This window comes from Protomyctophum parallelum, assembly GCF_964188405.1.
Source record: "Protomyctophum parallelum genome assembly, chromosome: 4".
NCBI lineage: Eukaryota > Metazoa > Chordata > Actinopteri > Myctophiformes > Myctophidae > Protomyctophum > Protomyctophum parallelum.
Window position 1 is genome coordinate 5,153,513 of NC_139700.1, and position 25,648 is coordinate 5,179,160.

General features: G+C 42.3%; 4 protein-coding genes across 5 annotated transcripts in view; 1 reads left to right on the forward strand and 3 right to left on the reverse strand.

The window, feature by feature from the left end:
* Positions 1-25,648, reverse strand: part of hsd17b12a (hydroxysteroid (17-beta) dehydrogenase 12a) — a 344,773-nt gene that overhangs the window by 15,246 nt on the left and 303,879 nt on the right. The window lies entirely within an intron of this gene.
* On the reverse strand, positions 5,971-13,374 carry LOC310857688 (peroxisomal trans-2-enoyl-CoA reductase). The gene is made up of 6 exons (XM_083763476.1): positions 13,166-13,374; positions 11,383-11,490; positions 8,417-8,556; positions 8,013-8,109; positions 7,277-7,401; positions 5,971-6,195 (listed from the first exon to the last, which is right to left on the reverse strand). Exons 1-6 carry the CDS (start codon positions 13,248-13,250, stop codon positions 6,019-6,021), a joined length of 732 nt encoding a protein of 243 aa, XP_083619602.1. The 5' UTR covers positions 13,251-13,374; the 3' UTR covers positions 5,971-6,018.
* On the forward strand, positions 14,774-18,937 carry spata2l (spermatogenesis associated 2-like). Its single transcript, XM_083762331.1, has 4 exons — positions 14,774-14,888; positions 15,618-15,982; positions 16,206-16,490; positions 17,503-18,937. Exons 2-4 carry the CDS (start codon positions 15,623-15,625, stop codon positions 18,526-18,528), a joined length of 1,671 nt encoding a protein of 556 aa, XP_083618457.1. The 5' UTR covers positions 14,774-14,888; positions 15,618-15,622; the 3' UTR covers positions 18,529-18,937.
* On the reverse strand, positions 19,664-21,808 carry pdf (peptide deformylase, mitochondrial). 2 transcript variants are annotated; one of them, XM_083763213.1, is made up of 3 exons: positions 21,712-21,808; positions 20,630-21,115; positions 19,664-20,003 (listed from the first exon to the last, which is right to left on the reverse strand). In XM_083763213.1, the coding sequence occupies exons 1-3, from the start codon at positions 21,740-21,742 to the stop codon at positions 19,840-19,842; spliced, it is 681 nt and encodes a 226-aa protein (XP_083619339.1). In that variant the 5' UTR covers positions 21,743-21,808; the 3' UTR covers positions 19,664-19,839. The 2 variants fall into 2 exon arrangements, with proteins under 2 accessions (XP_083619339.1, XP_083619338.1); XM_083763212.1 differs by lacking the exon at positions 21,712-21,808 and having other exon boundaries at positions 20,630-21,300.

A 25,648-nucleotide genomic window follows, 5' to 3' on the forward strand; every position in this document is an offset into this window, starting at 1 on the left:
TAAAGTTTTCATATGTTTAAAATGTGTTTAATTATAATAGAAAAGGTCATGAATCTAGGGTGTATTTTACTGTGGACAATTGTCATCGTTTTACTTTGCTTTTGAAAACCTATGAATGTTTTTTATTAAACTATTTGGATGGAAATGTATCTACTAACTGTTGAGTGCATGTGAGAGAGAGAAGACAATAAAGAGAAAGGGAGAAACTTCAATCTGCTTTATGTGAAACTGCTTTATGTGCACCTTATTTAAATGCATCAATGCAATGACTTGCATCGTTCCTGAATCCTGACTTAAGTGGCACCCGAGTATGCTGACACCCCGGCAGTCTAGTTATCAACTAATTGCTCACAGCTCTAAACATCACAATGTGTTGTGCGCTTGCCTTGTACTGGCAATGTTCACAATTAAACAAAAGTTCGTTTTTTTGGGGTGAAATGTCAACATTTGACGTTTTATTATTTTCAGACTGCTATGCAGCCTTCAAGTCCTATATTGTGCTGATCAGAACAATTGCCACCAAGTTATGGCCATTTGAAGAGTAGTAACACTAATTTAAGTTCGGTGCAGTTTGGAGCAGCGGTGGGTCTGTGGCCCCCGGGAACCCCTGACTTGTTCCTTGGGGGGGGGGGGGCAACGTGGCCCCTGGTGTTTATAAGTTATAAGTGCTGGTCGGTGCAATGGCGCCCCTGGGGGGACCTGATGTGGCCCCCAGAAGCATTGGTGCGCCTCGCAAGTCCTGAACTTAACATTTGTGACGTCGACCCATTAGGCAACGAATCACACCCATGTGAAGTGAGGGCTGTTCTTGTTCCGGCAAATCGCAATTTGCCTCTTCACCTTTCTGTCTTCACTTTTTATCCTCAATATGTACTTTGCTCAGCCAATCAAATAATCGCTATTTGGATTCACACAAACGGACAAAGCTGGGCATAGGAGAGGCTAGCGCCCCTCAAAAATATATTTATTCACAAACCAATAAAGATAGGTCTGCGACACAAAATGGGTCATGACTCTGTTTGTCAAACAGTGCTCTGTCTACTGTCTAGACTACAGAAAGGAAAAAGCACATGCCTCACTGACTCAGGAGTTGATATGCCCTCACTATCATCCACCCCTCCTCTTTCACCCCCTTTTGCTTTCTTCCCCTTCCATCTCTCTGCCTCTCTCCCCTTTTGATCAGTAACTGCAGAAATTAATTTGTCACTCAACATTTGGCCTCAAATTCTGAACCCATTATGATTGAGTTAGTGTGTGTGTGTCTGTGTGTGTGAGCACTCAGGGCTGCAGGCATGCATGTGTTTTTGTGAGGGTGAGTGCGTGTGTGTCCTGCTCTGAACTGTGGGGGCACACCCTGACGACCCTGAGATTGCATGACTGCACGTTCCTCTGACTTCAAAGCATAGCCATCAATAACATGACACAAGCCTCTGGGGTGTGCAAGTCTATAGTGGTGGTTTCCAAGCCAAACCACCACACGTTCAGCCAGCTGTTATTAAATAGATATTGGTCTGATTCCATCCCTCTCTCTTCCCTGTCACCGTTATAGTGACTTACTAGTCCCAGGAGAGAGGACAGGGTGGCATTCCTACGCACTGCCACAAGCATGCATGTAGCCCCACACTCTGTTGAACACTTGCAGTTAGGTTTAAACCCCATATACTTTATTGTACGATGAATCAACATCGACAAGGTAGATCATTTTTCTTCCTTTTTTAATGTTTGCCTAGAATCATGGCATACTGCCAGCTCAGTGGCCTTGTGGTTGGAGTGTCCGCCCTGAGACTGGGAGGTCGCGTTCAATCCCCGGCCGGGTCATACCAAAGACTCTAAAAATGGGACCCAGTGCCTCCCTGCTTGGCACTCAGCATCAAGGGTTGGATTGGGGGTGGGAAGTGAGGACGCTGGCGTCGACTGTTCGCCGCTTCACCTCCCAATGTATGAATGAAAGAATGAACCATTGTAAGCGCTTTGAGTAGGCACGTAGTGCATAGAAAAGCGCCATAAAAAATGCAATTAATTACTGTAGATACCCGGTATAACTAAGTAGGGAAACCAGGTTGATTGTCCTTTGTTCGTTGCATGCTTGCCAAAAGTAACTAATTGGTCATGTTTTATAAATGAAAATTCTGCAATTTCCGGCCCTGGACGCCAATGTGGTGGTCCAGGCACCCTATTCTGCAATGCCAGCCTGACAGCGTGTCGCGGGTTCGAGTCCCGATCCTGACGACCTTTGCTGCGTGTCACTCTCCATTACTCTCCCCCATTTCCTGTCAGTCTACTCGCCTATCAATAAAGGCCTAAATATTCAATCTTAAAAGATCTTTCAAGATTTATTTTTGTATTCTGTATAGTGTATATTAGATTTAATACACAACACCTATCCATGCCTTCCCAGTTCCCACACAAAAAGTGGATCCACTAACTAGCAGTTTAAAATTTAAAGTTTCTACCTTTTGTGGTGGTCACTTGGCCCGTCAACGTGAGACTTGTTTTTAGAAAATGAAAATTCCAGGGGCGCCTGCTGGCCAAGTGGTCCAGGCGCATGCCACAGATAGGCTTTGGCCTGACAGCGTGTTGCGTGTTCGAGTCCCGTTCGTGACAACCATTGCTGCATTTCTCTCCCATCCTCTTTCCTGTTAGTCTTCACTTTAAATTATCAATAAATGCAGAAAAGCCTAAAACAAATTTCAGCTTTAGTGAGGTCTCTCAGTCTGCAGTCTCACGAAATGTGGAGTGCAATGTTGCCAAGAGCCTGTGTTTGTTCTTCCCATCTGTTTCAATATTTTTAATCCATCTCACTCATATCCATTTTTGAGGCATAAGCCACCCTGCTCTCTTAATCGAAAACAGAGATCGCACCCATTGACACCCACCACCGCTTAACTGTGCTTCTCGCCTTGCTGCCATGGATTTAGTCTTTTGATAAATGTGCTTCCATGTCACAGAGGCGTTGAACCATTAGCTGATTATATCATGTTTCATATGCTTTACGTTTATGTCTGTGAATATTTATCCTGAAAGTCGAATAACTGAGATTCAAATCTTACAATTACAGGAATAAAGGAAACACCAGCATAAAGAACTTAACTGGGTACAAGGGCACAAGTGACTGGAATACAATAGGAAAGATGTGACACAAGTCTTCTACAAGATATTCTATCTTTTGATTATTGAAGATGGCAGGAGATTGCTATTATGTCAAGGCCCACTCCTAAACGTTCTTGATTGATTTGAGATCTGGACTGGTCACAGCAGGGACCGCCATGGTACAGTATATGGGGACATTACATTCTGAACAAATCCAATCCCAACAGAAGAATAGAAATGGTTTACCTGGCACAGTAGGATTGTGATCACTTTTATATATTGGTTGAACTTGTTTTTATGTTATCTGAGGATTTTGGTCTTATATTCTCTCCAAACACTAGATTCGTGTTTTGTGCACCCCACAAAACCAGGTTGAGAGAGATGAGTCTCTCAGTTAGTTACGTCAGAGGATCAAATATATACAATTTCATACTTACTTACATTACAAGTAAGACGCGCAAACGCGGGAAGCGAACGCAGCTCGTAAATTGCAATAACAACAATTAGAATAAATTACGTACTTTTTTTTTCTTTTTAGTTAGTAATTTTTTAAAGTTTTCTACTGTGTGTGTGTGTGTGTGTGTGTGTGTGTGTGTGTGTGTGGTTGTTTGTGTGTGTGTGTGTGTGTGTGTGTGTGTGTGTGTGTGTGTGTGTGTGTGTGTGTGCTACAGCTGCGCCCTCTGGTGGCGGGCGGGTGGTGTCACAGCGGGACAGACACACAGACATGATCTGCTGGGTCTCATAGTTAGTGCTCATTGCGTTCGCAACAACTCCTTTTTCTGCCTCTCCACTCATGTGAGCACACTTTTTCTGCCCATTCCTCTCCCCTGACTGCATTCATTCAATATTTACAAGCCTGTTTGTTCTACGTTGATGAGTCTCGCCAGAGGCCTTTCTGACCCCTCTGTCTCTTTTGCGTTCAAACAAAAGGCAGTTTTCTTTTCCTATTAGAATGAGATACGCAGTCAAAATCAAAGGGAGAAATAGAGGGGGGAAAACAGGAAAAGAGAGTGAGGGGACAGAGAGGAAAAGAAAGGACGAGGGGTTCAGTGTTGTATTGTATCTCCCCCGCTGTTCGTTATGTTGTGGCCTAAATGAGCTGTCAGCCGACAACGTCAACACAAAAAACACTAATCGGCCGCCTCTGACACCCCCACTCCGCTCGGCACACAGACGTACTATAGTTATCCAAGCATAGCCTGAAACCTCAGTACAAGCGTTTTATTGGCATGGCAAAATTCTGTTACAGAAACATGTAGGCATAAACAAACAACAATGTCCCCCTTCTGATGCCCCCCCCCCCCTTAATTTCCCCTGTAATTCCACACATGCATGTATTGTACAGGATACGTTGTCCCACATAACTGGATGGCAGATTAAAGAATGGGCTCTACAGGGGGTCTATGTTGGTCCCTGTGAACAGGACAGAGAGTCACGCTAGGACCCCCCTCCCCTCCCCTCCCCAACAAAACACACACGCACACACACGCATGCAGAGACAGTCTTTTGAATACATTTTAATTTCGTTTTTGTCATATTTTAGTCACTTGAAAATGTTAGTCTAGTTTTAGTTGACTAAATATCATACGATTTCAGTCGACTATATCATGGGTTCTCAACCCGTGGGTCGCGACCCCCCGGGGGGGGGTCGCCAAATTATTTTGGGGGGTCCCCAAAATAAGAATTAAATAAAAACGATATATATATAATTTATGTTTTTGCAACTGAATGGCTGGAAAATGGAAATTAACCCATTCTGAACGGGCACCCATTTTGGTGTCGGCATCATGTTGTGCTTTAGCTATTGAAAAATTGCAGATCTACAAGCTCATATCGCGCCACCGAGTGGCGCGATACGAGCTTGTAGGTCTGCTATTTTTGAAAAATCGAAGAACGACTGACATTTTTAGAATCTGATCTCAGGTCAGAATGGGTTAATCAGACCAGTGTGTGTCCAGTGGAAACCTCGTATGAATCTGATCTCAGGTCAGAATGGGTTAAGAGTTTAGATAGTATATACATACGGCCAAAGCATTTCCGGGGGTCCCCAGCCAAAAACGTTGAGAACCCCTGGACTATATCTACAGTTGATTTCGTCGCCCCAAAGTTAAGTATTAATTTAACGCTTAAGTTTAAATTAACACATAGCATTTTTACAGTATAACACAAAATAATTTGGAGTTCTTCAAAGAGCGTGAATCGGTGCTATGCATTCAACCTGTCATTGTGTCATAGTTCTGGTTGATAACCAAATAGGTGTTGCTAAAAGTCTGATTAAAATTGAGGAAAAAATGTGTTTCTTTTTTGTGAATATGTTTTGTAATGGTTCGTTTATGATTATATGTACATGCATACACATGGCACATGTATGCACATAAAGACACCATGCATACCATATACTGTAGTATGCATGCGCACACACACACACACACACACACACACACGCATGCATACATGCACACTTCATATGCACACATTCACACCCTTCTCTCCGTTCTGCAGTGTTCCGTCTATCCTAGTATAATGTATTGTATGACTGTACCTCAGTCAACTTAACCCTAATGTAACAAAATACTTACACGTATGTCAGCAGTCAACGTGTGATCATTAAACCCAACATTGTAATTGTAAGAGGAGTTAGCAAAGATGAGAAGATGAATAGTAAATTATCTGTGATTAATCCTTTTATGCAGTAAGTAACACGGAACCACACATGCAAACAGTAATAATTGTAAAACAGACAGCAGATCGAACAACAGCAGAATTGTCAGCGGCTAATGGTAGAAATGCAAGCAATGGACAGGGTTCATGATTTTACTGTGTTCACGAGCAAATTAACTAAACACACTGCGGTTTTGTCTCAGGAGAAGTTTGTCCCCAGTTACCCCCCCCATGGCAACTAAAGTAGGGTTGTGCAAGGTTCCCGGTTTAAGGGTTCCCCTCTAGAAGGATAGTTTTTAAGTCTGCGGGGCATTTGATGTTGAAGACCCCGTGTGAGGTGTTTCGTCTCTCCACCAGCGCAGCCACAGCCTCGCCCAGGTCCAGGTGATTAAGGAAGCCAGGGGACATGCGCTCTGGCGGGGCCACGCCTGCGTCAATTTTCACCTGCCAGAACCAACAAACGGAGGAAGGGTCAGGGATTGATTGATTGATTGATTGTTTGAATGCTTTATTAGACATAAATGTAAACAGCAAAGTACAGTCAAACACTTGATCTAAAGGGATAGCACCAAAAATGCACCAAAAAGGTCTTGTTGGCATGCGGGACCTATGTATTCAATTCATAAACATGACATGAAAAATCACAAAATATAAAACAAATGTATATGAGTGGAAGAAAAAAGAGCGGTGTAAAGTGGGGGAGGGTGAACACCTGTCTAAGGGAGAAGTGATCATTTCCTCTCCCTTTCTTTGGCCCACTGAAAGGTGGATTTTCAGGCCTGTTTTAAAGGAAGACAGTGATCTGCCTTTTTTTAAAGGGGCATTCCACACTGGGGTGGCAGTGCTATAGAAGGAGAATGTATCCATTTCTGTTTTATAAGTGGGTATATACCAGATTGTTCTTCCCATTCCTTTGGGACATATACAGGATTTATAGCTGTTGGGAAGGGAGGGTGGGAGGTGGAACGCAGGGAGGAGGGCACATGGGGATAGAAAGATGTAAGGGATTAGTTACAGACAGTATGATATTTCTGTATAACTGCTTTAGATGTCACTGATTTTTAGGATTGCCGTAAACAGCAGAACCAATCCGAGAACCCCATTTTGTAACATTAGCTGTTGCTATAGATTTTCTTTTATTATCATTATCTTTGGTAAATGATAATCTGGGATTTTCCAGAAAGTTTTGGTCAGAATTAGCCCTTCACTAAGTCCCTCCCCAACCCATCCTTGTCCAATAGGCACGTTAGCAGCAGAAGAAAGCTTGACCTGCATAGCAAGCATTGCTAAACTATTTGGATTGGCATTGGACAATCGCTTTTTGGGGTGGGATTTAGTGAAGGGCTAATTTAGAAGGCGTCAGGTCTAAATGGGTTTTTAAATCTCATTAAAACAAGGCAACATGTAGAAGTGTGAAGTTGAGACGTGTTTGCCAAATGTTGCATTTGAGAACTGAGTGTCAAACATACAGAGAATGATGCACTTAATTACGTTGAGCCTGCACTCGCAGCACTCGCAGCCTCACCTGGTTGAGTTTGCAGGGCAGATCTGGGTATTCCTCTCGCAGTACCTGGCAGAAAGCCAGAGTGCTGGCTGCTCCAACAGTCAGGAAGCCTGTGCCCGGCATCAGCAACTTCTCACCTGCACCACCTTTATCACAGAGAGTGGAACCATACATCATCATCATCATCACGCAGTCTTACTGTTTGTATGATCACACAGCACAGTCATTCTCAACCTTTTTGATTTCAAGGACCCTGCAGTAGTTTGTTATAAATTAGGGCACACAGACCCTCATTTGATTATTTTGTCCCCCACTCGACACTGTAAAGTCCTTAGTGTTCATTTAACTCTTGAGAGTGTACAAATGGACTGGAATTACTTTGCTGGAGACCATATAGCTTCAAGTAGATAATGTAACTTAAAAATATATAAAACATATTTGTCAGATATTCAGCGGTTTACTTGCTTGGCCTATACTGGCAGCGTGTGTAAGAGATTTGCCACTGGGGTTATACAGGGCTAATCTTGCAAACCACCAGGACTGATCAGTGATCCGTCCTGGTGGTTTTCAAGATTAGCCCTGGACACCCACACAGGCAGACAGACAGACAGTCCCTCTTCTAGACCGCTTGTCCCATAGGAGCCACATCGTAAACAGTACCAATACCTCTGATTCTAATGTGACACACATGTACTGCACGCACGCACGCACATAAACACACACACACACACACACACACACACACTCACTCACTCACCTGTAATGAAAGTGTAGGTACAGTTGGAGTCATCCCTCACCAAGGGGAAGAAGGCTTTCCATGACACAAATGTACTGAAGAGCAGAGTCTCAATGACCTGGAGAAATGGAAGCAGGTTGAAAAAGAGGTGTACACACTACACAGAAGGCCATTGTGTAATAGCATGCCATACAACCGTGAGTATTAACTTAAGTATATAAATTGACCTGTAACAGTCAGTGTGAAAGCATGCACATACACCGCTGAATACCACTGCAGCGGCAGTATAGAGACATACAGAACAAATTAATAAAAAGGTTGAGAACTAATTTCCATTTGGCATCGAAGCAAAGAGGGCAGGAAGAGACTCAAGAGAGGCATACTGTAAGTAGTGTGTGCATGCGTGTATGTGCTCAGCCTCTCACCCAGTTTAAGTCTTTGAGGGTCTGGGTGTGTGGCGGCCCTCCTTGCCACCAGCTGAAGCCTAGAGATGACACGATATCCGTCACCTTCCCAACGGATTTCAGCAGAGCCTGCTTGGCCTTCTCTGCTTCCTCCTCTGAACCTAAACACATGGAAAGCACGAGAGAGAGAGAAAGGGTTGTTTTCTTGGATTATGACACACACAATGTTTAATCTCCGGTTTTTATTTTTTAATGATTCAGAATGAAAACCTGATCTGCCTCTCTCAAAGCTAATTTAAAACATGCACCTTTCATGGCTTGTCCTCACGATGCCACTTAACCCGTTCATCAAAACGTCTCCTCCAGTTCCTTAAGCACATGTAAGCTCGAGTCTACGTCAAAGCAAACACATAACCCCTGGTTATATCGCTTTGGCTCGTTCACCTTGACTTGTGCAACCTCCAATAGTACTCCAATCACCCTCTCTAGCCCTGTTAATATTCTCATATGTGCACCTATGTGCAGGTGGAGTGTAGCGGTCATCAGCCAAGTGACATGTCCTGAGACAAAGATATTCCCTGTTCTATGACTATGTGCTATTCAGTATTTTAGCCGTGACGTAAGCGGCAAGCGCCCCCTCCAGAGATACTTCTGGGTCCTACTTGTGTCGCTTCTGTGTCCCCATAGAGTTATACTGTGTGACTGTGTCCCTCCGTCGGACTAAATCTGAGACTAAAACAACCACGGAAGTCTCATTTTACCACTTTCCTTGCAACAACAAAGCTACTGGTCTCCCAAATCTGGCTGTGACAGGCCGTCTGCCCCACACTGAATACTATCACTATTTTTATTTCATTGTGTCAACTAAATCCTCCATTAGAGATCGTATTAATGCAAACTAGATTTAACATACTCAACCCTGCACATGCCCCCGAAATATTGTACTGAGCAAATGGACTGTTACCACCTTCAATAATAATGATAATAATAGTCTTTATTGTCTCCGAGTCCACATCATATATATTCTTTGTCATGGACATTAATAGTTCTACTCGAGTTGGAAGCAGTAAGACCCATTTTAAACCCTCAATGGCTTCCTTTCTGAAACATAACATCATTGTAAAAAGATTCACGCGTTTAGATATTGCTATTTACAATGAGAAGCAGACGGGAGCTGGGGCCACTTGGACCCGGACGTAACGTAGGACTACAAAATGACGGCTGCCTTAAATACAGAATGACTTCAGCATCAAATTGACTCTGTTTTCGTTATTGAATGAACAGTCTTAGGTACAAAGCATAATCCTGAAGGAAGGAGGGATGAGTAGATGTAGATCACTAGCATAACAGGAGAAGAGAGATTCTGGATGAGTTGATGAAACAGTTAAGATGTATTTAGAAATCAATTAATGTACACTGCAATAATTGACCTCTGAAATACCAGTCCATTTGGGTTTATTTATTTATTTTACTGTACAGTACTGTATGTGGTTGAATAGATATTTATGCATGTCAAGCACAACACACACCGTCTGTGAACGCCGCGCGTCAAAACAGCCGCCTCCGTTATTTTCAATGAACCTATCCCACACCGGCGGCGTCAGACACACGCTGGCGCGTGTTCACGCCTCGCCTGACGCTCCGATACGCCGCTGTAGCCCAACACACATCGTCTGTGAACGCTGCGCCTCAAAACAGCCGCCTCTGTTATTTTCAATGAACCTATCCCACACCGGCGGCGTCAGACGTGCACTGGCACACGTTCACGCCTCGCCTGACGCTCCGATACGCCTCTGTTCTATTTTCCAATCCGTGGGCATGGCTGGCCAGCCGTGCGGTAGCACGCCGCGTCCTGTGGGTGTTGCTGTGCGGCTATGACGCGCAGCAATACTGCGCACCCGCTTAACAGACGCTGTGTGTTGGGCTATAGATGGAATGATAGATGGACTAGCCTCGCGGACCCATGATGCGTTTTGATGAGGTCTTATTCCCTAACTTGAGTAAACTAAAGACCTGGAGGCGTGATCAATGCTCTTTGGCCACTCAGAATAGCCAAATGGCATTGATCACGCCTCCAGGTCTTTAGTTTACTCAAGTTAAGGAATAAGACCTGCCCTGGTACTTAAGACACGCAAAATACAGCCCGCTATATCCTACCGGGGAAACTTGGCCTGCTCACTCCTCATGCATTGAAGGAAGCATGAGCTCAGTTCAGGGCTCTCCCCAGGTTGACAGAGGGTGGGCGCTCCTACACAGTCGCGTCACAAAGATGCCAAATTCCACTCGCGGGCACATAGGTTGGTAAACCAATAGGGAGCCAGCATCTTTTTTTTCTTTTTTTTATATCCCACGATTTTGCAACCCATATTTTCACCCAGTGTCAATTATCTAATGTAATCCTGGGCGCTACACTTCCTCTGCCAACCTGGGGGGGCAGCGGACTGACCTCATGCTTCCTTCTATGCATGAGGAGACCAAGCTGCTTCTTTTCACCATGACAGGGGAGAGTTTCCCCGGCCGGACGTAGCACGTGGAAGGAACACGTTATTCCGACCAGTTCCTTTCCCCTCCATCAGGTGCCCTGGCTGGCCAGGGGGAGGTAGTTTAGAGACCAGGATTACTGCATGTTTTTTGTGAGGGTACCTACCCTAGGGGACACGGGGAGAACATGCAAACTCCACACAGAAAAGGCCCTTTCGCCAACTTTCGGGTATGGGCACTGAAACATGACTGGAGGAAGGAACACGCCCCCAGCGCCCACAGTGTCCCCAGCGGGAATCTAACCCATGACCTGGCCGGTTTCTATATAGCGCTAGTTTGAATCCGCCCCTCTATGCCTTGGAATAAGATGATGAAGTGTATAAGATGAATCCACGGAGGGTTGGTGCCCTGGGCAGTACCTGGCCTAATAGGGCACTGCTCCACTAATTGGTCTATAGATGGACAGACAAGCCGATGTTCAGAGGTATACGGCGGTTCTCCCTTACCAACATTCCCAACGATGGTGGTCAGGTTTGCTGTTGTACTGGGAGAGACGAATGATCGGAGTCTCTCCAATCGGCTATTATCTCTGGAGATCACCGCCACTTTGAAACCTTCACACACACACACACACACACACACACACACACACACACACACACACACACGCACACACACACACACACACACACACACACACACACACACACACACTCATTATACTGTATAAACAGAATATAGAATATATACAGAATAAGCTATAGAGGGGCACCATCCTGCATGGATGCATACCAATGCAGATTATGTATTTATTAATCCATGTCGTGTAGACAGATAAAATCACATCCATTAACACAGAAAGGAGTATAATCCCAATGACATGAACATGCATTACCGGTAATAGGCTTAGGCCTACATTGTTTTAATCAAGGTCAATAGGTCATTGTTGGTTGGATAAACATGCCAAACAGCAGATGGTGGTGACTTTGTACTATTAAAGGACCACTTCACCACTTTTCAACCGATCTTCATATAATAGGTCCTCACTAAAAATCTACTCGGTCTGTGTCTCATAGGAGGGCTGTGGGCAGTTCAGAAACCGTCCTCCAGTGACATCATCGATGGGGAATACAAGCTAATAGAAACTGCAGGCTTTCTAGTCCTGAAAAGTTGCAATGCGAAAATGGAAGCAATCGTTCTCACGATAAAATAATTAAAAATAAATCTTGTTTAAAAGAAATCTGCCTAATGATGATGTCACTGGAGGACGGTTTCTAAACTGCCCACAGCCCTTCTATGAGACACAGACTGAGTAGGAAAATAATCGTGCCATTTTATCATGATTATTAGTGAGGACCTATTATATGAAGATAGGTTGAAAAGTGGTGAAGTGGTCCTTTAAGTTTAAATATTATGCAAGTTATGTATGAATTTAGCCTAATATTTAGACACTCATCTACAATAGTCTAAATCTTAATTAGGCTAATATGAACTGTTGCATAGCAGCAGCATATCTGTGTCCAGTTCAACATGTCTTATTCATTCAAGCCAAAGGTAAAATGGTAAATGAATCCAACTTCACACAAGCATAAACTGATTGAAAAGCAGTTAAGCAGTTATTTTGCCACATGCAGTTCACATTTGGGCACACTGAAAAAACAATACCCCAAATCACCACAACACAATAAGATATTACAGAGTCTGAGCTCAGGTCAATGCAATAATTTACAGAAATAGGTTGAGAAAGATTAGCACAAAGGATGTAGGCCTATTAAAAATGTGAAGTTGTATTCTAAAATGTAATATAGCCTAGTAGCTAAAATATTTTAAAGAAATCAGAAAAAAATAGGCCTAAAGGTACTTCATAAAAATAAAGCATGGAATTAGCCTATAGAAACCAGACTGTGCAGAAACTATAGCCTATTCTTGAAATTACATTTTACAGTACAGTATACTATACAGTGAGTCAGTCCAGATATTCATCTGCAGCTAATTTTGGAGCGAATGCATGGAATGTTTTAAGTGAGCTTTCAAAATGTTAATAGCCTATATCAAAAACATTTAGCTTATTATTTAAAACAAAATCTGAGTATTTGTCTGGCAATGCAGTCAGTCTCCTAAAAATAAATAAATAAAACTTGCCAAAAATAATGACCAGCCTAAATGGTCTCTAGCCTAGGCCTACTCTCTTTTGGCCCGTAAACATATTGGCCTATAAGCTCTGTGCTAAGCAGCTGCCACGATGAGTAGTAGAAGTGTTAATAGCCCGTATATATCTTATTATCTTACCTTTATCAAGCAATCCTTTAACTATCCCAGAGCCCACTGTGCCTGCTCCGCCCAGAGCCAATACAACTCTATCCGAGTTGGACATAATGGCTAAGTAATCCACAGAGCTGTTTTGAGAGGAGTGTCCTTAATTGATGTTGCTGCTGCTGCTAAATGTTTAGACTACAGAGCATCTTGTTCGGCCCCGCCGGGAGCTTTAAACTCATTGCTGGGGCCACACACGGTGACGCGCCGCCCTTTTACAAAGTGTCATCATACAACAAACCCCGCCTGGCGCCCGTAATAGAGCTGCGAACGCTGACACTGACAGTCATGTTTTATGCAGGGTTATAACAACCCGCAAGTATCACGATTCAGTTCACTTCACCACCCCATCGGTCCCATTTATCATTCTGGACCCAATGACCCATCATCTTTGGGAGTGTGTACAGAACACTTGTCCATGCACTTCCCACAAAACACCCTCTTTTGGCTCGTATAGAGAGAGTTGACAGGATATGAAAATGAAGAGGCTTACACAGTAACAGCTCACAGCTGGAGACATTCACTGTCACTGACATTTTTCCATTTTTCTTCTTTTGTTTTATATCTGATGAGAGGCTATGTGACCTATTATTATTCTATCGTGTTGACATATGCTATGAATTGATGAATTTAATACATTTTAGCCTTATAGTTTGACTGTACCTAAATGCTGTTTACATGTCTGATCAAATGATCGATCAATCAATCAATCAATCAATCAATCAATCAATCAATCAATCAATCAATCAATGCATGTCATCAAGAGATTGATCTTTTACATTTAAGGACCCACAATTGACCCACAAATGTATTAGACCACGTACGATTGTTACCTTACAGATAGGTCAGGTCAGGTACGTGGACGTCATCTAGTGCCCACCTATAGACAGCTCTAAGCAGCCCATACATCCAAACAGAACAGTCATATTTATTTCACTTTAATCAACATTAAATTCACTTTGTCACTCGATCTGCCATACTTTATGCATGCGCATATACCCTCTATTATGAAAAAAATCATAATCATAATCCAGTCAGAGAATACATGTACGAAATGGAACCGAATCAATATAAGTTAGCCATGGAAACCTTTCTCAAAGGAGTCCAGGACCCATGTGGCTGATGCCCTATTCACTACTACGTACTGTAACTGTACGTGTGGATCGCACGTTGATAACTTAAGTGGTTATTACTTTGTTAGAGAGCTTTCTTTGACTGCGTATAAACTTAAAAGATGTTCGTAGATACAGCGCCGCCATCTACTGGATGAATCAAGAAACATTTAAACACCGATATATTGGGAGTTGGATCAGTTAATTCACTCACTGTACCTATTGTTGCTACACTGTTTAGGCAAAAACATTACTAAGAATCTTGTCATGTCTTCTGGGGAAGCGAACCCTACCAGTCATTACAATATCATCTCGTGGAATAACATGATTTTGCAAGTTAATTTGTTTCACATCTGCTGAAAAGTTGTCAGGCTACACGGGCTACACCGGCCCGCCTGATCAACAAATCAAACGCACCTGCGGACATTCCCGAATTTTTCATCACGTGATCAATGTTTACTTTTTTCATAACTTTTTTTGTCTAGTTTCGCCTTTCGCGCATCGGCCGCAAATGGATTGATCCCTGAAACTGATATCACCCGTAATGATTTAAGGAATTCATCGCCAAATGCTTGTATAAGTGCCAGGTGAGGTTATGATTTATTTTTTCACCAGCAAGCCTTGAAGTTGGATCAAAATGAGACATTTCTACTCGCCTACGGTCTACTAGCTAACGCTAGCCAGCAGGCAGCGAGTGTCTGTTAACACAAGCTAACGCTAAATGTTATACACGTTGCGTTTTTATCTAATGCTTACGTTACATATTGTTGATGATCATTACACGAACGAGAACGAGACACTGTTACATGTTCGAATGACGTTTATCGGTACTGGTAATTGTGGTAAACAAACCTTAGCTAGCTTACTGCTATAGTGCCTTTCATTTTCATTTCTTCCTTTAGGTTAGGCCAGACCTAATTTAGTTTCACTGTCGGTGTCGTTTGCCAGTGTCTACAAGACAAAAGTGGATTCACTGTGTCGCATTAAAATGTAGTTAAATTCCCCCAAAAAGTAATATACAGTAATAATAATATAGTAATCTATTCTATCAGATTAATTGAATATGAAGGACCCAAATGGAAACAAGCCACAGTGCTTTCTTGGGTTGTAAATCCTCTTAGCAGACCTTGTATTTAACTGTACTTTCTTGTGCTTTTTCTTTGCAAACTGTAATTAAAGTATTCAATTGACCAAAATCTGCCACAAGTTACATCAGACAACCACAGTAACCTCTCTCTGGCTTCTCTCTCTCTCTCTCTCTCTCTCTCTCTCTCTCTCTCTCTCTCTCTCTCTCTCTCTCCCTCTCTCTCTCTTAGTTGAAATGAGTGTCCTTGGTCAGAGAGCCAGAGAGCTGGTGAACAGCTACGATCTCAACTTGGAGCAGCGAATTGCACGAAGAGGGTCCAGTCTGGTGTGTAAAGATGAGGACCTGTGGAGGCAGACAGAAGCAGTGCTGAGCGGCGCTGATGCTCAAGACACACACTGCCTTGGCCTGGTGCCACTGAAGGTGATGGAAGAGTCACTCAAGGCCACAAAAGCAGCAGCACCACCACTCGCCATGGTGGGACGAGCCAGGCCCGGTGGGGGGCTGCAGGGCTTAGAAAAAGCCTTCGAGGTCTTGGAACAAGCAGCCCTGAACCTGTACCTTGGTCCTTGGAGGGAGGAGTACAAAGTGGTTAAGGTCAGTTTTATTTGTTGACAACTATTTGAGCTTTGTCTTTTTATGAAGGACCCCAATGGAAACAAGCCATAGTCTTGCTTAGGTTTTAAATCCTCTTAGCACAATAGCAGACCCTGTATTGAACTGCACTTTCCTGTACTTTTTTCTGCACACTGTTAAAGTATTCAATCAAATTAATAGCGTACTATCAATTTCCTCTTTTTCATGCCACTCTCTCTCTCAGATGTACTCTGGTATGTTCACACACTACATCAAGCCAGTTCTGCCAGTGCCACATATTCTGGAATTGTTTGGGTTACTAGGGTACAAGCCCTCTGCACGCCTCGAGCAGCTTCATCGCCAGTCGTCCAGTTTTACCTCTCTGGAAAATCTCCTTTGCCTGTCGTGTGCCTTCTTCCTGGCTCGCTGCGAGTGTTGCCTCCTGCTTTCAGCTTTGGGGAAGTATGCTGGCGCATTGGACTGGGAGCTAAGTCTGGTGCAGGAAAGGCAGAGAGGACATAGCGTTCAGGTGAGTTAACTAATAATTTAATTGGTTAAAGCATTGTTTCTATTAGGAAAAAGTAGATTTTTGACAAATAAATAAATAAATCGGTTATTTTATATATAAACTGCGTACTGTACAGAAGTTGTGAACGTACCTGCCACGATTGTGAACAGAACTGTAGCAGCCGCAGCTCTGCAAGGTCGGGGAGCCCACTGCACTCTCTTCAGACTTTCTCCACGTTATTAGCCCAGTCTCAACTGTCATTGCATCTCTGTATCATGTATTTATGATTTTATTTTACCAACGACACGGGTCGGCTGCTGTGGGCCCCAAATGACTCTGGGCCCCAACGAAATTGCGTTGTCACATTAGTATGCCAATTTGCGTTGTCGAGGGGAAAGGCTTACGTGAGCTGATGGAATTTCTCGAACCAGAGTATTCTGTGCCTTTTCGCCAAACAATAACAAAGCGATTGGAGGGAACCTACCATGAGATAGCCTCCTCACTCCACACACAGCTGCATGTGTTAATTTTTGTTTTATTTAAATTATTTTATATATATACAGGCCATAAAGCTACATATTGTTGAAGGTGTTGTGTTTAGTTGTTTACTGTTAATTGGTATCAGGAGTCTGACATTATTCTAATTTGTCAAACGTTGGCTTTGTTAGTTAGGCTACTGTAGCCTACCGGAACATCCTAAACAACAGTTCTATGTTTAGTAATGTATGTTTACTAAATAAAGTCATTTGTATTATCATAATGGCTTTGATGCAAATTCTAAACATGGGTGCAGCTGCAGAAGATGTGGTGCTTAAATACAGTTGCTATCTTATCTCAACTGCTGCGTAGCAAAAATCTATCGACGTCGATAAATGGCCTCGACACATCGACTCGCATAATAGAGGGTATGCGCATGCTTAAAGTGAATGGCACATCATACAATCAACTCATTGCAATTCATTGTTTAACTGTCAAGGGGAAATCAGGTGTGTGTGAGTTTACTTTTATATTAAATGGCTGAGCTTCCCTACAGGAGGCTCTCAACAATACTAAGAAGATGCTGGAGCTGCCAAAGGAAGGCCTCCTGGAGCTCTCTGGGATGGATGGGGAACTAGACCTGTACACAGCTGAGGAGGTGAACTGCGGCCTGAGGGAGATGGTGATTGATGATGACGAGAGTCCACAATCATGTTCATTGTTGCCTGCTGTTGCTGCACACAGCAATGGAATTAATCCTCCTTCCTCCTCAAATATGTTACAAAGAGACCCTGTCTGCATCTCTACATTCAACTGCCAGCTTCCCAAGACATCCCCGCTGGGATCGAGTGCCACCAGGAATGCCTCTGCGACTGCCACGCGAAGTGGATATGCCAGCAAGGAGTCCACCAAGCAAAGATTTGATGATGCCGACTCACAGTTGCATAGTCTCACCACATATGGGTTTTGCGACAGGGAGACTACTTCACCAATAGCAGCCACCCAACTTTGCGATTGTGTCCATTCACAGAGTTTGCATCAACTATGCACAAGTTGCAACACCCTGCACAACGTGACCTGTGCTTTCCTGCGAAAATGCCGGAATCAGGGACACAGGTTAGTATTGCCTGACGAATCCGCAGAAGATGTGAGAGAGACCAGGGCAGTGTCGCCACAGAGTCTTAAAGAGGGAGGAATAATGAGCACGTCACCAATCCATGCGAAGAACAGCACAGTGGTGTCGTCCTCTTTAGTTTTGCATAATGCCCCCGTTTCAATCAGCCAAACACCTGCTCCAATCCCCTTCCATGACTGTTGTGACCTTTCCTACCCAGACCCCCAGTTTACCTGTGTCAGCTGCTGGGTCTTCCACTCTGGGACCTGTAGAGGGGTAGAATACTGCCAGAAGCAGTACCATGACATCCGCCCACTGAGGGTCTGCCCATGTGGAAAGCCGTGCTCCAGAAAGCCCCTCATCTTGTGTAGATATTGTGGAACGGAGTATTGTAATCTTTGTTGGTATAGGAATCCTGTTGAATGCACCTGTGGCCAAACATTTGACCAGTCATCAACATCCGTGTGAATTACACTTGAACAAATTGCACTTAATAATAGGCACATTTATAATATTTGGTGCCTTACTTAAATCCACACAGAGAAATCAAAATCCCATCCTACTGTGTGGGCAAAATGTAACAGAAACCACAAGTGTAAATGTTGCCTTGCATTTGAAAATACATTTAAATATCAAGTGCAGTCTTATTTTTCTATTTGAGCCCCCGGTTTTGAGGCCTTCAGATATTCTTAAGTTGCCATAATTACCGTGATCATTTTCTAACCATTATTTAATTTTCAGATCTGGCATTGTGGTCACTGTGAAATATTGTTTTAAGAGAATTGAAATGTAACGATGTCAAGCACAAAGAAACTTGTTTTGAACTGTTTGTCACCTGGAAATAGGCTGTAATAAATGGAAGCTTAAGGGGACAGTTTTCCACTTGTCATTTCTTGTCATTTCAAAGACAGCGATGCAAATGTTTAACCCAGAAAAATCCCAGAAGAAGAATCTGAATGCGTCTGTTTTACATTATTCAGATCAACCTTACCTTTCAATCTTGCACCCACACCCAAGTGTTTATGTCTTGGAAATTTGTATCAGCCTATCTTGTTACAATATTCAAAGAAATGTAAATGTTGAGGTTGAAAAAAAGGTGGTAAATACAGGGCCTGGAACATTAAAAATAATGTTTAAAATGACATTGAACCTACACTAGATATAATGACCAATAACGAGGAGTGAGAAATTGTTTCCAAAGTCATGTGTGTGAACTTTAAGACTTTTGGAAAGTTATCAATGGGAGTGGCTATTTAAAAAAAAGAAATCCCAATATTCCCATCTAATTTTTTGTGGTCATGTTGTTTCATGTTCAAGCAAAGCATGTCCCAGGCATGTCCTTCACAACCTTGTCTGGGTGATGCCAATTAAATCAATCAACATTGAAGAAAAGAAAGTATCTGTTGACATGTAAAATAGGCCCATCTACCACTGAGGTCTGCAGAATCCTTCCTGATCTTGTACAAAGAATGTCTTCTTTGGAAAAGGGGTACACCAGTTTTATACGACCACATTAATAAAACTAAAGCCTAATGTGTTTTTGTAAGAACATTGTCTCCAATATCACTTTTCAAAGCGGTGAACGGGGCGCAAATATTCCATTATTTATTATCCCGGACAACAGTCATTATACACACATTACCATTTATGATTAAACCTACCGATTAATGACTTGAATAGAACATTATATTCCATAACAAAAACCAGTGATGCCACTGTAATATATAACGTAATTATCTGTAGTCACTCCAGCATTGTGTGTTAACGATTGTGTATCAGCTACTGATTGTCATTGTGTAGGTCCCAGTTGACGTTGATGAAGGTTTTGCTGTCCATGTGGTCAATATAGAGGACCCCGTCCAGATGGTCCATCTCATGCTGGAGAATACGAGCAGGCCAGCCATTCGCCTGCCATGTGACAGGTTCACCCTTCTCATTCAAACCTGCAATGACAATATTTGGACAGTAATGTAATTAGTCTTAGCGTTAGTTACAATCTTGAGCTTGTAGATCTGATATTTTTGTTGAATCTTCCCCCGTTATGATGACATAACCTGCCTCTGCCAGACGTGGGTGGTATTAATTTCAATTAAAGTTCACAATACAGAACAAATGTGATTGACCCCTTCCACCTGGTGTGGTCAGGTTAGTTATGATGACATCCCCTGAACAGGAACACTAGGGTTCAAAGAGTTTAATAAGAGTCACTTTGTCAACTAAAAACACAGTTATTCCTCCTAGATACATTCCCCTAAATATTGCATTTCATCAGAGAGGCCAGAGCACACAGTGTAGCACCCCTGCAGTATTTTGGGGTACTTGCCCAAGGGCACTTTGGCATTTGGCGGTCATGTGCAACTAACCAGGCACCCTCCAGTCACCATTTTACAGAATACACCCTCATGTCAGTACTGGGGATCAAACCAGCAAGCAACCTCTCAGTAATTTGTCGACGTAATTATGTCAAAGTCCGCTAACTAGGAATTTCATCTTTTGTTGTGTGTTTCCCTAACAAAGTGTTTTTCCTGTGTTGGCAACTGGTGGTGTTCTAAAGATGGATTTTAAGTACCTGAGACTTCCACAGATAGGTAGCGTGGAACCGCAGCAGAGAATCCCGAGAGGCTCTCGCAAGCCTCCTGGAAGATCACTTTCCGTCCATCCAGCACTCTCAGCTGTGGGTTGACAAAGATTCGCAGGGGTTGGGCGGAAAGGCCGCTGGCCTCCCTCAATGCCGGCGAACTCTCCTCCAACATATTCTCGGGATACTCCAGTGTCAAGATGCGAAGTGGGACCCCGACCTGAGGCGCACTCAGTCCCACACACCTTTGTTTCCGCATTACATGCACCATGTTCTTTATGACCAGCTGTACCTCCGGGCCGGTTATTGTCACGGGGTCAACAGCCTCTGCTTTGCCACGCAGCACAGGGTCTCCTACCTGACAAACATGACAGTAGGGTGGACTAGGAGGGGGTTTGATCTTGCGTTTCATGTATTCAAAATACGAGCGCACCTTGATACTGGAGGAGTAGTGGCATCTAGAGGTGATGATGGAGTCTGAAGATGAATAAGTTAGAGGTTTATTGGTCACTGCTGCTAAAGCCGTTGGAGTGGAGGCACTGCAGTTAGGGGCTTTTGTTTTGCACAGTCTCAGGGCCCCCCTGGACAGTAACATTACAGAGGCACTTAATGTCCTATTCATAGTTGAAGCAGTTGAGCGGGGAGAAGTATCCCAACCCAAGGTGACTAATGAGCTGTAGGGGGTACAATAAAAAATAAGTGCATAATTTTAGAACAGCATAATATTCTTTGTAAGAAAACAGCAAAACAGCACTAATATAATAATAGATCAGCCCTAGACTGGCTGTGATATTACATACATTTCATGTAGGCCTATTGATTGAATACTTTAAAAGTTTGCACAGGAAAGTACAGTTCAATACAAGGTCTGCTATTGGTGATTTGAAAGCCTATGGAGTATATAGCATATATACTCAATTGAATAGCATATGCAATTGATAAGATTCCAATACATGCGATGTAGTAATAATCACAGCCATTCTTGGGCTAGATATAAAATGTGTTTAAGCTGTGCCGTTAAGGGTAAAACTGACGTGATTGCTGTCACTGAAAGTTACACATGTCTCCGTTACCTTCAAAGAGAATAAACACCGTGATGCCCATAGAGTTTTTTTAATCAAGAATACTTGCTGAATGAAATAGAGGTGAAAATCTATTTGCACAAATCTGTCTATGAAGGTATGATCGTCCTGTCAAGTTGTAGGCCTATAGGTTCCGGGTTGAACCGTAGACGTCACAATAAAAGCATCTTCGCGTTATTTGCAAATCAAGTATTCCACGAGAACCTTTATTTTGACAAATACCAGTCAGTCTGAACCGAAAGTAATTTGCAACGTTTTCGACAACGGCAACGAACATGTTCAACGTCACAACTTGTTCACAACCGAACTATGCCTGGACATGCCACCGACCTCAGGCTTCCTCCTCCCCATAAAACAGACGCTCTGGGCACCATAGCAACAACACTGGAGCCAGAGCTGCAGGGCGCATATGTTACAGATGGACAATAACATTGAACACTTCAAGCTGTTGCACTGCATCCAGAAGCTACCCTTATGGATTATGGTAGAATATGCATGGGCTCACAAGATGATAGATATATTGGAAGCAGTGGCAGCTGGTGAGTTCATAGTGACTTTGGGGAGGATGGGAAATAATTATTTCTTTTACATTCAAGACATTTTCAGAAATGTATGATGTCTTTAAGTGCATGCATGAGAAATGTATTCACCATGTTCATGTTAGAATACATTTAGTTTTACATCAAATGTTAGGAATCCATTTGTCACCACCTAACTAGCCCCTGCATGGACCCTTGTTTAAAGGTTTTATGACATTCATTTTCATTTATTTTTCTTTTTTCTTTTAGGTTTTATGACCTCAATTACACCCAAAAAACCTGAACTTTGAACATTCAGTGGATTTTCTGTGGTCTGAAGTTTTCTTTGGGGTTTGGAAGCCTTTTGAGCTACAATGAAAACAGGCAAAACAGTGACATCTGCTGGCAAATCCCATTGACATATGGGATTTGCAGGATCTTACATCACAAACCAGAGCACCTGTTTGAGCCAGAAAACCCCAGATCACAGAAAATCTACTGAATGTTAAAAGTTCATGTTTTTTGGGTGCAATTGAGATTAGAAAACCTAAAAAAATAAGAACAATTCCAAAACCTTTTTTTTAATGTCACAATCCCTTTAATGTTGACCTTTTCTGTATTTAATTTGGAATCCAGAAGGTAAACAAGTGTCTTGAAAGGGGCTATCACCTAACATACAAAACAGGTTTCTGTTTCAGGTCATTAAAAAATATATAGGCATGTACAATACTACAATTAGAAAGTAATTAATCAGATTGAATACAGATTCTTGAAAGAAAACTATTCCTCTCAGATATGGATGCTCTAGTTAAAGAAAGATATATATATTGAGTATCCATAATACAGATGTATGAAAGCTAGTTAACTAATAAAGGTACTGTATATGGAGGCTCCAGTCAAATAATTAACATGTATGGAGGCTATTCCAATCTGGAAGGTGTGCTTTTATATATTACATATTATCATAATATTGGCACATTTACTTTCACTTCAAAAGCAACCTTTAAACTATTGACTATAGTGGTTAAAATATATCACACTTTTTGAATATCATTAAAATGATGTTTTGTCAATTCACCTATCTCTTTCAGATGAGGAACTTTCCTTTTGGCCAGAGGTGGACCTAGAGACCCTGACACTTGAAGAGTCGTGGAGACTGCGGGTTGCATCTGCTCAGGCCTATTCCATCGTGAGGAAAAGGGACATTGGCCAATTTGAGAGGGCACTGGCACTTCTGGACGCCACACACAGACTTGTGCCCAGACTAGTGTCCCCCATCAAACACATGAAGATCATGTTTGGCCTTAAGACCATGGTAAGGAAAGTGTTCTGCTTCTGACCATGAAGACGGCTGGAAGGCTGAAATGTTATTAAATTAGGAAAAGACATACTTTATATGGAGCTGGAATATGCTACACCTTGAACCTACTTGTACTCACCATATCAGCACCTCACCATTAGATCTGGTGTGCATTTACTTTTTCATTTGGTTAAATACTGCATTTCTTTAATTATGTTCCCCTCTCTCTCTCTCTCTCTCTCTCTCTACACTCACTTCAGATAGTTATGTGGATGCTCAAGAACAACAAAGGCATTGTTGATACTGTGGTTAAAATCCTCCAGTACTTTCCCAGTAAACTGCCCAAATACCAAGATCAGTGTGTGAGTATTCTAAACGATTTCAATCTATTCATTATGCACATTAATATGCTTAAATGGTTTTAGGCTACTGTAGTTTTGTAATTTTTTTAAACTTATTATTATTATTATTATTATTATAACATTATTGAGGGGTGCTATCCCCTCCTATAAACAGCTATAGAGTTTAATGTTTGTGTTGTCTGAACACAAACATTAAATGCCATTGACAATGAATGGAGAATTTACGTCAGTCATGTGTGATCAACCTGGTGATGTCAGATGGTGGTCAGCTTCATATATGGAGGTCCAAGTAATGTAGAATCGATGTACAGTCGTTATACCACCATGGACAGGTGTCAGATAAGCTCAATAACATGAAAGCCTTCATAACAGAACCTTTGTTCTTCCTCATTTATTAATTTTGCAGAGCTGCCATGACATGTACTTGATGAGAAAGAACCATCAGGACTTCAAGACCGTGGCCCAAACCCTCGTAATGGACAAGAACAAGCTGCAAAATTATATCTCGGTATAGCTACTTGTAAATTTATTTTGTTGGCCTCTATACAAGAGTGTTCTTTTCCGTAACGGGGGTCTCCCCGTCTCTCCAGCTCTTTATTAAACAGAAAATATATTTTCAATTAGGGATACCAATTTTATTCAATGAGTAATGGATAGAGAGCTCATACAGGATAACCGGAACACTATAAATTCAAGCTGATAAAGTATCTTTATGGGGTTCTCTTTCCTGAGTGGCTAAAACCAACCTGAACATGTATTTTCTGATTACTAGAAAGAACTGGAGAGATGGGGAGATACCTGTTACTGTCACTGAACAAACACTCTATTAATGATTAATGATCATTATGATTGTCAGACATATTTATTTATACTTTTATGTAGTGTAGTGAGCTCCAAGGAGGCTTTCTTTCAAGGTTAGGCAGCAGCTACGTTTCTGTCCAGCAGAGTGCACTGTAGACCCAGACTTTAACCCAACCATCATCTGTTCTACAGTAAAGAGCTGTTCATGAAAACAGTCTTTGCTTCAAAGAGGTGATGTAATGAAGAGTAATACTTGCTTTGTGTTGTTGTCTTTACTCTAATAAACCTCATGGGGGCAAATACAATCTGCTGTAGACGTTTAACTGAGCACTGAGCTGCGATTTGGATGAAGGTGCCCTTGTGCAATCACAATGTACAATATTGGCAATTTACAAGTTTTAATTTAACTCTAGTATAAGTCAATAAGGCAAATCAACTTTAAAGTATTTATTTAACAGTTAAAAATTAAATGTCAAATGGACAGTGAATTAGCTTCAAAAGATAACATGATAGATGTCCATTGTATTCAGGGGCAGATGGAGGAGCAGTATGGGGAACGTTATGCACACAAACTTCAGGATCGGCTGCTACGCTACCTTCAGGAACTGGAAGCTGTACTACCAAGGCAGACCTACATCGATGAGGTAGGGGTGTGTGTGTGTGTGCGCGTGTGTGCGTGCCTACACCAAATCTCTTCACCAAAAGAACAGATTTACAAGCTCACACCGTGTTTTGTTGTGAGATTTGCCATTTTTGGCTGTTTATTTTATGTTCCCCACCAGAATATGGATGCCGGGGTGTAAATGGTTAACAAAAGTTTCACAAGTTTTAAGCATATTTTGATTATCGCAATACTGTCGTTAATCACAATGATTTTGGCCACAATAATCGTGACATAAAATATCATATCGACTCATTATACGAACATGGATATGTGCATGCATGTA

Coding starts and splice junctions, on each gene's coding strand:
- pdf (XM_083763212.1), bottom strand. CDS start 21,260: ATGAATAGGACATTAAGTGCCTCTGTAATGTTACTGTCCAGGGGGGCC. Junction 20,004..20,629: donor CCTATCTGTGGAAGTCTCAG/GTACTTAAAATC, acceptor TTGTCATTGCAG/GTTTGAATGAGAAGGGTGAA.
- spata2l (XM_083762331.1), top strand. CDS start 15,623: ATGAGTGTCCTTGGTCAGAGAGCCAGAGAGCTGGTGAACAGCTACGAT. Junction 15,983..16,205: donor AGGAGTACAAAGTGGTTAAG/GTCAGTTTTATT, acceptor TCTCTCTCTCAG/ATGTACTCTGGTATGTTCAC. Junction 16,491..17,502: donor AGAGAGGACATAGCGTTCAG/GTGAGTTAACTA, acceptor GCTTCCCTACAG/GAGGCTCTCAACAATACTAA.
- LOC310857688 (XM_083763476.1), bottom strand. CDS start 13,250: ATGTCCAACTCGGATAGAGTTGTATTGGCTCTGGGCGGAGCAGGCACA. Junction 7,402..8,012: donor TACCTACACTTTCATTACAG/GTGAGTGAGTGA, acceptor TCTGTGATAAAG/GTGGTGCAGGTGAGAAGTTG. Junction 6,196..7,276: donor TGCCCTGCAAACTCAACCAG/GTGAGGCTGCGA, acceptor TGGTTCTGGCAG/GTGAAAATTGACGCAGGCGT.